General features: G+C 35.8%; 1 protein-coding gene across 3 annotated transcripts in view; it reads left to right on the top strand.

Moving 5' to 3' along the window:
- UBR1 (ubiquitin protein ligase E3 component n-recognin 1) overlaps positions 1-12864 on the top strand; it is a 71372-nt gene that overhangs the window by 57177 nt on the left and 1331 nt on the right. For 2 of the 3 annotated variants that reach the window (XM_039329333.1, XM_039329502.1), the window contains exons 37-46: positions 481-577; positions 2048-2115; positions 2463-2619; positions 4370-4457; positions 6292-6425; positions 7137-7248; positions 7889-7945; positions 9490-9567; positions 11674-11844; positions 12701-12802. In XM_039329333.1, coding sequence (XP_039185267.1) covers positions 481-577; positions 2048-2115; positions 2463-2619; positions 4370-4457; positions 6292-6425; positions 7137-7248; positions 7889-7945; positions 9490-9567; positions 11674-11844; positions 12701-12802 — 1064 coding nt within the window. The remainder of the gene's footprint in view (positions 1-480; positions 578-2047; positions 2116-2462; positions 2620-4369; positions 4458-6291; positions 6426-7136; positions 7249-7888; positions 7946-9489; positions 9568-11673; positions 11845-12700; positions 12803-12864) is intronic. The other variant, XM_039329415.1, reaches the window with a different exon arrangement.

The following is a 12864-nucleotide window of genomic DNA, read 5'->3' as shown; positions in this document are numbered from 1 at the left end:
CGTGGTCCAGTGGCCAGCAAGCCATGGCCTGGTAGTGGGCTGTGGCCCACAGGTTGGGGACCCCTGATATAAATTATTAAAAAAAACAAGAAGCAGGTTCTAATCTAGAACTGAGCAATATATTCATGTGTAGATTGCTGAAGGTCAAACATTTCAGCATGCTGTTTACCATCATCTTTCGGACAAAGCAAATAATTATAAAATCAGAGTTGCTTGCTGATCACTAAACATATGCTCAATATTTTAAGCAGTTTTTTTCAGATTGTGACTTGAGTTTTTATTTTTTCAACTCACTAATATATAGATTCTTAGATAAGGAGAAGTAAGTCACTCTCTACGTGTACACTTTTCCTCATATTTGCTACTAAGCTCCAGTATATACTGACCTAATTCTTCAGGCGCTGAAGATAAGGTTCTTTAAGAAAAGGATTAATAGAACAGTTTCATTAAAACTTCCTTCTGCTTCTTCTTGCACTCTAGCACAGTGGTCTTAAAGCACTGGTGCAATTTGCAGCTGTTCAGAGGACGACAGTACCCCAAAACGTGATCCAACAACATCTTGTACGTCTCCTAGGAGGTAATGGATTTTCATCACAAGATCTGAAAAACATTTAAAATTTTCTTCAAAATGTTTCTTTCCTAATACAGTTCTGTATTTCAATAAATAGTGTAGCTATAAGCAAGCACATCTAGCATTGCAAGACTCTGGACACCCCATTAGATCAAAATACATACACTGTTAACGTCTAGATTTTATTAACAGTCTATCAATAACATCATGATAGTATTAAAATTACTATGTAAACCATATCATTTTATGATGATACACATATATCAGTATTTGCCTCCTGTTGACCCTTTCCTTCCTGGAGATACCTATGCAAGGGATAATTGGCTAAGTATTTAAGCAAGAACAACTGTCTCAGTTTGAGGTTAAATATTAAAGAAGGAATTTGTTGGAAGTTTTTGTTCTGTTGATTTTTTTTCTTGAGCAACAGCTGTTGGTGGGGAAGGTAGAAAAAGAATACAGGTAGTTCTCAATTTACGGCCACAGTTGAGCCCAAAACTTCTGATACTAAGCAAGACATTTGTTAGGCGAATTTTGCCCCATTTTACAACCTTTCTTGCCACCATTGTTAAGTGAATCACTGCAGTTGATAAGTTAGTGACATGGTTGATAAGTGGATCTGGCTTTCCCATTGACCGTGCTTGTCAGAATGTCATAAAAGGTGATCACATGATGCTGGGAGACTGCAACTGTCATAAATATGAGTCAGTCGCCAAGATCTGAACGTTGATCATGTGACCATGGGCATGCTGTAATGGTTGTGTGAAAAATGGTGATAAGTCACTTTTTTTAGTGCCATTGTTATTTTGAATGGTTACTAAGCGAACTCTTATAAGTTGAGGACTGCCTGTAGAAGCTGTGCAGATATGTGGCCAAATTTGTCTAGTATTCAAGACAGGAAAGTAACCCAAACAAATGTCTAGGTGTAGTGAATACATTGGATTATGAATTTATTTTGTTTGTGCTCAAATCTTAGCAATTTTCTTCCAATTAGCTTTTTTTAGGTTTAAATTTGAATCCATCCTTTTCTTTAAGTGTAATGTACCTCTGTGTTTTTCCTTGCTGCTGTGTGCCTTAATAAACTCTTAAGTACTGTTCTGAACAGATAGATTGTTGCCTTGAGGATCTTATAATCTGGTAACATTGAAAGGCCCAGACTGCTCCAGATTGATTACCAGATACGGGGCTTAAAATGACCTTGTGTTTCTTATTTAACAGAAAGGGGAAGACATTTTATTTTGCATTGGTCCTATAACCCATCTTGGAGGGAAAGAGAAGATGGTGGCAGCAAATACTAGATGAAGGCAATAACTGCTCTGTCATGCCAGGTTGTGCTGCTTGAGTTTTTGGAATATGTTATCATTTGACTAAAGGAATCAGATAACTAAAGGAAGGGATATATATACTCATGACAATAATGCAAACAATGTATTTCAATTTATTGTGCCACTTTTTAAAATGTCTGTTTTGCTTTTATAGTTCTTTTGCCCAATTTAAAAGTGGAAGACACACCATCTCTCTTAGATGTGGACCTCTTCCATGCTTTGGTAAGTGTATTGATGGCTTGTGCTAATATTAATTATTTTTTGAGACTTACTGTGTAGATCCAATACTGGGTTTTTTTTCCACCTTTAGAGTCATATTGGTAACAGTTCTTTTATGAAGTTGTTGATAGTAATATGTTGAGATGACATTTGTTTTCATTTGGATTTGATTTCAGTTCTTGTCTGTATCCATCTTAACATTAGTTAATTTAAAATATGGTATCAGATCTAATGGTTTTGATTGTTTGGATGAGATTTATAGAACCTTTATTTCTTCATGTTGTTTGGATAGCTGTTTTTAAACATCTATTATGAAAGCCAATTTAACCAATTTCTTATTTCCTTTGTAGGTTGGATCTGTGTTATCATTTCCATCTTTGTATTGGGAGGATAATGTAGGCTTGCAACCTTCAGCTATCAGCTCAGCTTGCAATCAACTCTACCTCTTCCATTTGTTTACTATGGCACACATAACACAAATTATTCTTACTACAACAGCAGATGAAGGTATCTTTGATTTTAACGGTTTTTAGATAATAGAGTAAATCTCACTTTGAGATTCTTCTGCCAAAGTTTTGTATTCTTTCCATTTATGTGTAAAATAATACTCGTGTGCATTCCTGCCTACCTTCCCTAACCCAACAATGCAAGAAAACAATCAACAGAGCTCAGAGGTCCGTTGATCATATCCACTTCTCTCATAGTGCTGGCATTAGTGGCTGTGGACTTAGGCCTGAGAAAAGTAGATTCATGTTCTGCCAACAGTTGTGAACAGAAGAGAGCATTCTGGTGAAGATAATATCATTGCACAAGATTTTTTTAGTTTTTGATTTTCAGTTGTATCTCCTGGGCAACCCATCTGTGCATTTGTTCCCTTTTCTCATATGTGTTTCCCCACCCCAGTTATGAATGTACCAATGGCTGTGCCAGGCTTAATTTGGTATATTGATATTAATCAATAAAATATGAAATGGTATAGGATGTGGGTACTTAAAAGAAACTTTCCCCACTGTCAGCTGACCTCTAGGCTTCCAGAATCAGTTGCTCTCTGGACTCTGATCAGTTCTAGAGGCTTTGATGCAGGTCCTACTTGCATGTACTGCATTTTCTTTGTTTAATTGTGTATTATTTTCAGTATTACTTTTTGATTCAGAATTCTTTTAAAACAAAAAAAGTGATGTATGTTTTAAATCAATAAATTAGCCCATCACTAAGGATATCAATGCTTTGTATTCAGGAAAAGATTGATATTGTAGCTAAACGAACACTCATGCTCTATAATTTATTTAACAAGTTTAAAGTTGCACTGTATATACTGGTCTATTTGCTTAATTTCCTTGTTTATTGCAAACTAAATTTATTTAAATGTTAATAATTTAATAGTACAACATATAAGTATATATGTAGAGTTAGTTTTTTGATTGGCACAAACAAATATGTTTCTATGTAGGTATTTTCCCATGATTTTCCTTTTTTTCTTTTTGCATACTATTTTGGGAAGAGGTGAATTCTTTTTTTACTATATGTTTTGTCTTTCATGGGCTGGAAGATAGGAATGAATTGGCATTTAGCAACATTAAAATATTGAACCTGACCTAGATTGTGTGTATCCAGATGAAATGTATCTGAATGATAACAACTGTCTGCACCATTTTAATTGGATTTTCAGTTGTGATGCAGCATTGAATTTACTTCGATTTCTTAACTATGGAGGAGTATAGTTCTGCTAATTGGACCTCTTGGTAGTTTTCAGTACATTTAGGCAAAATATTCTTTTGGACTTTGGTGGCACTCCTTTGCAGTTGTTCAGGTCTTTCTTGGTGAACCAGAACTTGCCCTGAAGTTGTGCTGTTCAGTAGCTAAGCCACTGATCTATGATGTCCTGCTGGACTCTGTCATGTCTCCATGGCTGTATCTGTGCAAAATCAGTGGAAGATTCATACAGAGCTTAGAGTGGGATGCGATCAGTGTGCTGATAGTTTCCAGCTCTGCTTCCCCTTGTCATTCAGTTCCAAAAAAGTAATATTTTCAAAATTCAAAAGCTAATGAACTGGATGAGGAAGAAAATATGGCATTAAAATCCAGGCAAGATGGAGATATTATTGGACAGTTCCCAGTTGGGGTGGTTTTTTTATGTTTATCTTTAACTGGATTCAGAAGTGATACTGGTATTATTATGATGATGCACCAGATGCAAACATTCATAAATCAATCAGAGTTGACAGTAGTTATTAATTGCCAATAATGATCTTTTCAGATTGTCCCTCTGGTCAGATACTGAGTGATAGTGAAGAAGCACGTGCTGCTGAATCTTTTTGCAAAGAAATTTGCAGATATACAAATCGGTAAGATAAAGATGTTGCATTGGTGTTTCACATTCTTCAAAAGAAGGGGGGGAGGTTTCTTCAGTTCAGAAGTTCACATATCGGTAATGTCACTTCCTTGTGACATTTGCTAATATGTTGTACATCAGCGAATGTCTCACAGGAAAAGGGGATTAGGGCAGGAAAAAAAAGTAGAATAAAAAATAAAAATTCAGCTAATTTGCTTTTGCTTTTCTGATTGCAATTGTTAGTTTGCATGAGCGCCAGTTTGATCTAACCGTTAAAATATCAGGCTAGAAACCAGGAACAGTGAAGTCTAATCCTGCCTTACGCATGAAAGCCAGCTAGATGAATTTGGGCCAGTCTCTCACTCTCATCTCAACTCACATCATGGGGTTGTTATTGTGGGGAAAATAGGAGGAAGAAGGAGTATTATTATATTTGCTGCTTTGAATTATTTATAAAAATAAAGAGGTGGGCTTTAAATAAACAGGGGAACGATGGCTCAGCGGTTAAGACGCTCAGTTTGTCAGTTGGAAAGCCAACAATCTGGATTCGAAACCTGAATGCCGCGCGATGGGGTAAGCTCCCATTCTTGCCCTAACACCTGCCAACCTAGGAGTTCAAAGGATGCAAATGTGAGTAGATAAATAGGTACCACTTCAGTGGGAAGGTAACAGTTCCGTATTTTCATGCTGGCCACATGATGAGAGAAGTGTCTCTCAGACAATGCAGGCTCCTTCAGTTGAGAATGGAGATGAGCACCGCCCCGTGACCCACTCAAGGACAGGGGAAACCTTTAAACCTTTATAAATAAACAAATAAATACAATAGTGTGCAATGTTATGATGTATTTTTTGGCTAGGTTTTGTATCCTGCCTAAGTCAAGAACCACTTCATTAGGGAGGCAAGGTACTAGCTGTTTCAAACTGAAGGAAGACGAGCCAAACAAACTATGATTGCTTTATTCACCTTTTAGATTAAGCAGCACACCATGACTGGAGGCAAATATGATTTAATGCAATGTTGCATTTATCTAAATAATTTAACAAAATAAATAACATCACTGTTGATAGAGCAACACCTTTTGGGGCAGCAGTTAAGAGCATTATAATAATAATAATAATAATAATAATAATAATAATTGAGTTGGAAGGGACCGTTGAGGTCTTCTAGTCCAACCCCCTGCTCAAGCAGGAAACCCTATACCATTTCAGACAAATGGTTGTCCAGTCTCTTCTTAAAAACTTCCAGTGTTGGAGAATTCACCGCTTCTGGAGGCAGTTTGTTCCACTGATTAATTGTTCTAACTGTCAAAAAGTTTCTCCTTACTTCTAGATTGCTTCTCACTTTGATTAGTTTCCATCCATTGCTTCTTGTCCTGCCTTCAGGTGCTTTGGAGAATAACTTGACTCCCTCTTCTTTGTGGCAACCCCTGAGATATTGGAACACTGCTATCATGTCATTAGGGGGAGAAAAGGTGATAAACAGAAAAAAGAAGGCAGAGTATAAAATTGCCTTTATAGCAATCTACTTAGCCGCCCTTTTAATAACACTAACTGGTTGCACATTATTTGAATATAACTGGATACTTCTAGAGTGAGATTAATTATTTTTGCCACTTTTCCATAACTGTTCTCAAGTATATATTTATTGATGTAAAAGAGAAAAATTTTTATTTTGGAGCATAGCAGATGAAAGAATACTTACCAAAAAATAGCACTATGCTTTAGTGAGAGGTTTTTTTAATATATATTTTTCACTATGCCTCAGTCATTTATTTTTAATCAGTTAGGATTTTAATCCAGTTTCAAAAGTTTGAAAATATTAAACCCATATATTTGAATTGTTATAGTTGTTACAGCTTGCAAGTTCCAGGCTGGTATTTGTGGGATTGTATAAAGAAAGGCATCACCCCCTACCTCCGTTGCGCTGCTTTATTCTTCCATTATCTGCTGGCAGTACCTCCACCTGAAGAACTTTCATCCAGTAAGTACCTGCATAGGCTAGCCTTGTTAATTTTGAGGTGGAGCCAATTTCAAATTGTTCAGGAAACAAAACGTGCTGTTAAATATGGGTAAAATTTAAATATCAATTCACATGCATCACATTCTCAATTTCAAGCAATATTCTCCATTCTTCTTAAAATGTTGCTCTTTGCTGTTTTCTGGTAACTGCAGTCATGAATATAAAAGGGGGAGCATTGTGATTATTAAGGTTTTTTTTTTTCAAAAAGAAGACATACTAAATTATATAAGCTCAATGCTCTGTGCATTGGGGCTGTTTCAGATTGGAGAGCAAATAGTCCTAATTTCTTGTTAACTCTTCAGTATCAGTTTGATTTCTTAAAAGTAGAATTTCACAGCCTTTACAGAAATGATCAACATGGCAATTGGTTGTTATATAAGAAGCCTCTTCTTTTTCCCCAGTATAAAAAAGCTGTTACAACTTGAATTATTAAAGTTACAGTCATCAAGAAAATAAACCAGCAGCTCTGCTCATCTGTAAGAACAAGAATCTTCATGAATTCTATTGTCTTCTATGAGACTATTGTTTCCTTCTGGTTATTTATAGTATTTTTTATACTGATTCAATTGATGGACTGCATAGACTGCATTTTTTGAATGGAGAAATCTTTTATGCTAGGTGGTGCAATTACTACCTAATTATTACATCTAATATCTAAAATTAATCTTTTAGCAGTTTCAGAGGAAAATCAGTTCAAGGCACTTTGTGATTATCTGTCTCTACCTACCAATCTGTTCATGCTTTTCCAAGAATATTGGAATATTGTGGAGCCCTTACTTCAAAGGTATTTATTGATGCAAAACAACAGCTAATATGCTATATGCAAACAAATAGTATTATTAAATATGCTACTTGCTATGTCAGTAGAAAGCGGTAATGTCATTCTATACTGAGTGGGTCAATTCTAAGAAGATATTTTTAAAGAGATTCTGAAAAATTGTGGCAAATACAAAGAAAAGCAGTGAGGGTTGATCAGAGAGAAGATGCTTAAGAGAAGAGCTTAAGAGAAATGGATAGGTTTACCTTGAGAAAAGATAGTGAGGAGAGACAATGTCAGCAATTTCAATTACTCTAATGAGTATCACACTGAATAAGACTAAAACTTTTTCCTTGCTGCCCCCGAGTGCGGTCCACAGAATAATTGTGTTATGTAAAATAAGACAGATTCCAGCTGAATGTTAGGAAAAGCTTTTCAACAGATAGAGCAATTCAACATTGAACCAGTGATCAAGAGACATGCTAAATTCCCTTTTGTTGGATTTGTTCAAGGAACAACTGGGCAGCCATCTTTTGGGATGGTTTAATAGATTCCCGCCTGAATAGGAAATTATACTCAGGAGCCTAAACATTTCTTCCATTTAGGATTATATGTCTTTCCCCTTGTTTTTGCCACTGACAAGACTGATAGAAAATTTTTCAAACAGATGGTGCACTGATCCTGCTGTGCTTTGCTTCCTGGAAGGAAAAAGTATTGCAATAAGGTAAGTTTCATTTTTCTAGCTCTCCATCTACATACAAGTTATATGGACTTTGCTAATCCAAACCAGAATATATTTCTAACTTGCTACTTCTGAATGCTTTTTATATTATTTCTAGGTAAGAGGTGCAGTCTTTCCCTGGAATTCAGTAAAAAAATGGATTGAATAGTGTTTGAATTCATGTTGATCCTTCAAATGAGATTTCAGCATTCCCATACTAATGTTAATGTGTTCCTCATTCCTTTCCAAATGTTTTCTTTACTGTAAATTCAACATTCCTTTTCGAGACACTACTGCAATCAATTTATTGAAACATAATATGCAAAGAAGCCTTCCCAATGATCCTCAATTCCCATAATTATTTCTCCAACAACAAGAACTGAAATCCAGTATCAATGTAGGGAAGGTCGACTTAAAGGAATAGCAAATATCTGGACTGAGTAATAAATTGCTTGTAGGGACCGACACTTGAATCAGTACAAATAATCAGAAGCTGTGCTGTCATATATTGAAAGTGAATCGTTCTTTGATAAAAAGATATCTTTTATTGTAGCTCCTATTTGAAAAATATACTTTAGGCATTTATTTAAACTGGAGGGGGGGTTTATTCAAAGTTATAGTGCTGTTGAAAAAGTAACTTTATAACCAATCCTTGCATTTATGGCTGTTGCAGCATTCCAGCAGTCATATCACTAACATTTCGGCTTTTCGCAACTGGTGGGCGTTTACAGTCATTGCAGCATTCTGTGATCATATGATCAATATCTGCACATTTCACAACTGGCTTCTAACAAGCAGTCAGTAGAGAAGTTTGCAGTAAAATCACAACTGAATGTGAAGTGATGTCATAAATCTGCCAGAGCCACCAATGTTTCACTTTGCAACCACATTGCTTATTGCTGGAGATTCCAGTCCCTACTGTAGTTGTTAGGCAAGGAGTACTTGTATTATTCCAGAATTTCAAGTAAGCAGTCCTTGGTCTTAAAGATACTGGGATGGGTGGAATATTAGATTCTTTGTATGTTTTCTAAATGACCTCTTTCAGTGGCTTAAAAATTGAGTAGAAACCCTTATTCAGAACTCTCTCACACCATTTAAACCTACCTTTGTCCATCAGCAATGTGCTGACCCATTTTCAAGGTCTCTATAGTTGCTTGCTGATAAGTGTTAGGGATGTGATCTCGGGTCACTTCTTCATCTGATCTCCTTTTAGTGGTTTTGTTGCACTTGTAATTAGTTGTATGTCTCTTTAGATTATTATTATTTAGAAAGTAATGAAAAGGAAATGCACATGCAATTCTTTGTGCTCATAAATTTCTGGCTTGAACATCATAATTACTTTGTTTTTCTGCCTTAAACCATTTTGTGTGCAAAGATTTCGAATTCCACTGAGGAACACTTTAACACAGTGTTTTTTAACCATGGCAGTTTGAAGATCTATGGATTTTCATACTGGCTGATGAATTCTGGGAATTGACTCTAGCAGGTGATGCTTTGATACCTCTTTGAACCCTGGCACACGTAATTCTTTTTGTTTAAACAACTAGATACCCAAGGGAAAGAAATAAATTAATAGAGCTCCCAGAAGACTACAGCTGCCTTTTGAACCAAGGATCTCAATTTAGGTGAGAACCAGAAGCTCTGCTCATTAGAAACACTTAATATTTCATTGAACTGAATTAAGGATAACTAAAGGATCAATATTTAAGTAGACAACGTCATAATTTTTCTCCTTGCTATTCATTTAAGGATAAGTAGCTTCATTTCATATTGGCAACTAACCCATACCCAAATTATCTTGGTGGAAAGCTCTCCAACAGGAAAACTTTCAAAAAGTGGTGATGGAATTTTTGCCTCCTCCTGTACCATTTTGCTAGACCTAATCAGTGCCCTGGTGTCCTGTTCCAGGTTAACTGGAATGTTACATGGAAGCATTTTTATCAGTCTGGAGATGGATTTTCTTGTATCTCTCAGTGTTGACAACTCTTCTTTTTACATTTTCACATTTACTGAGTAAAGAGTAATGCCCATTGTAAACTTTTCTAAAAACTCTTCCAAGTATTTTGAAAGCATATTTAGGGGTGTAAATATTGATTAGAGATCAACAAGAATCTAAAAAGATCCTAAAAAGAAAATTTATTGTCTTTAAGTACAAAATGAATGGCAGTTATTGCTGAACAGGAAGTCTCACTTCTCTGTATGTCAGATGCCAATGATGAAATTATTATCCTCATAAGATAAGATAACCTTTATTGTCATTTTTTTACTGTGGGCACAACGACACACATCAGAAATGAAATTTAGTTGCCCGCTCTCAAAGTGAAACACATACAAGACACACATTTAAACATACTGTGTACAATATATGTATAGACCCACACCCATATATACATAACAAATAAATATTAAATACTGTCCATCTTGAATATATAATGGAAGAAGGAAGCTTGAGAGCTCACAAGGTTAATACATTCAAACTATGATCTTATACACACTTTTCTCATAGTAAAGTAGAACTTATTGTATTTATAGAACTGGCCACCCTATTTCGATGGTACCCTGAGTGTAATATTGCAAAAAAAAAAATATATAAAGATGCTTATGTGATATGTTTTTTTAAATTATATAAGATCCAGTATTTGGAAAATATTATTGCCCCTGAAGTTCAGTAAATAATATTGGTTAAGAAGATAATTCATAATATCAATGTTTTTTTAATATTCAAAATGCATGAGATGCTTTGCAAATTTAACTTCAGAAGTACTTCATTACTATATCTGTTATTTAGTTGTTATAACTGCTATCCAATTTAAATCACATTTTATAGACTGAAAAGACTGTGTTCAAGACCATTTCTTAAGGCTTCAATTGATTTTTAATTTGAAATTATGACTATGTTCAGTCATAATGTCAAATCATGGATTATGCTTTACATGAAAAAATTCTGTACCATAGTTTGAGTGTAGAGTCAATGCACAGTTTATCCCAGACATTTTCTTCCCATTTTGACAAGTTTCAGCTTTATAAATGGGAGAAGCACATTTCTACCTTGGTCTTTTAGCAGAGATATCACTAGCTACATGTGCAAAAGTCTCTCTAAATCAGTGTTTCTCAACCTTGACAATTTTAAGGCATGTGGACTTCAACTCCCAGAATTCCACAGCCAGCATTGCTGGCTGTGGAATTCTGGGAGTTGAAGTCCACATGCCTTAAAATTGTCAAGGTTGAGAAACACTGCTCTAAATCAAGAGAGATCTTGGGTTTGTTTTTGTTTTATGATCTGTGAATCCAAACATAATAAGAAAATAAATCAACATATTATATGGCTGAATTTTCAATCCAGTTTGAAATTGAACTTTCAGATTCTATCTAATTTGCTAGTCCCAGATTTCTATGTGAACATTCTAACGTTTGAATATTAAAGCAAACTTTAATACATCTATTCATACATCTAAAACTGTCCCATGTTTCTTAGGTATAAGTCTATATTAACAGTACAAAACTGTTTGGAACTAGCTAGTTTCATTTTCCATTGTAGCTGATTTCTTTGCACTGAAATATAACAATGCTGAAAAGTACATTTTATTATCTACCTTCTAATTTCTGGTTGTACGAATATTAGCAACCAAAATAGTGTTTGTTGATGATTTGGCACTATACTTAGAAGAGCACTTTTCAAAATAGCCATCTTGGTTCCAAATCTCATTGTGTAATTAACTTTACCTGTCCAGGTGCCCTCGATCTTCTGATGATGAAACCAAACATCCTGTCCTATGTTTGTTTTGTGGGGCTATGTTGTGTTCTCAAAACACCTGCTGCCAAGTGCTAGTAAATGGAGAAGAGCTGGGGGCTTGCAATTCACATGCGGTTTCATGTGGTGCTGGAGTTTGCATTTTTCTCAAGTAAGTGATAGCTGGAAAATAAAACTAATCTAAACTAATTGGGGCATGGTGATGGATTCCCAATTTTGTGTGTGCCAGATATATTGGAGAATAGCACCCATAACTCAGATGCCAGTTCAAGGAAAGAAGTTGGTAAAAATAATTCTTCTGCTTTCTTTTATTTGTGAAGAGATAAGCGGTCAGATTAGATTAGTTAACAAAGCCTGGAATGATCCCTGAAATTGGATTGTGTCCTCAGTAAAAAGGAACCTTAGAGCAGGGGTCCCCAACCCCCAGTCCGTGGACCAGTACTGGGCTGCAGCATGCCAGCAACTGGTCCGCACAAACAAGAAAACCCCATCCACGGAATGCAGGCAGCACACAAAACCTCATCCCCTCCAGTCTGCGGAAAAACCTCTCTCCTCAGAACCGGTCCCTGGTGCCCAAAAAGTTGGGGACCTCTGCCTTAGAGCAATGTTTCTCAACTTAGCAACTTTAAGATTTCTGGACTTCAAGTCCTAGAATTCCCAGCTAGCCTAGGTGACTGGAGAATTCTGGGAGTTGAACTCCAGACATCTTAAAGTTGTCAAGGTTGAGAAACCCTGCCTTACAGTATTTGGAGAAGAGATCAGTGCTTAATTTTGGGTGAGGGAGAGTGATTGCTCATGTCATAACTCCCCCCACTTAACAAGACTATGATCCTTGGGAATAGTGAAACGGGTACATATGCTAGCAGAGAAAAATAAGTTGGAAACACTTTTTCCGTAGACTTTCTCTAGATATGATCGACTTTTTTTGCACATTCTTAATATTTTGTACTAAGCCTGCCAGCAAATTTCTGTTGATTTTCAGTTTTTTTTTCTATTTTCTCCTTAAGAATCAGAGACTGCAGGGTTCTGCTGATTGGTGGCAAAAATAGAGGTTCTTTCTATCCTGCGCCATATTTAGATGAATATGGAGAAACTGATCCAAATCTGATGTAAGTTTCTGTTTTGCTCTTTGTCTTGTAAGAAGCTCTATCTTCACTGAGTGAGTTTTTTG

Source organism: Crotalus tigris, unplaced genomic scaffold (assembly GCF_016545835.1).
Source record: "Crotalus tigris isolate CLP2741 ecotype Arizona unplaced genomic scaffold, ASM1654583v1 scf7180000017545.3456711, whole genome shotgun sequence".
Lineage (NCBI taxonomy): Eukaryota > Metazoa > Chordata > Lepidosauria > Squamata > Viperidae > Crotalus > Crotalus tigris.
This window is presented reverse-complemented; position numbering and strand designations above follow the sequence as displayed.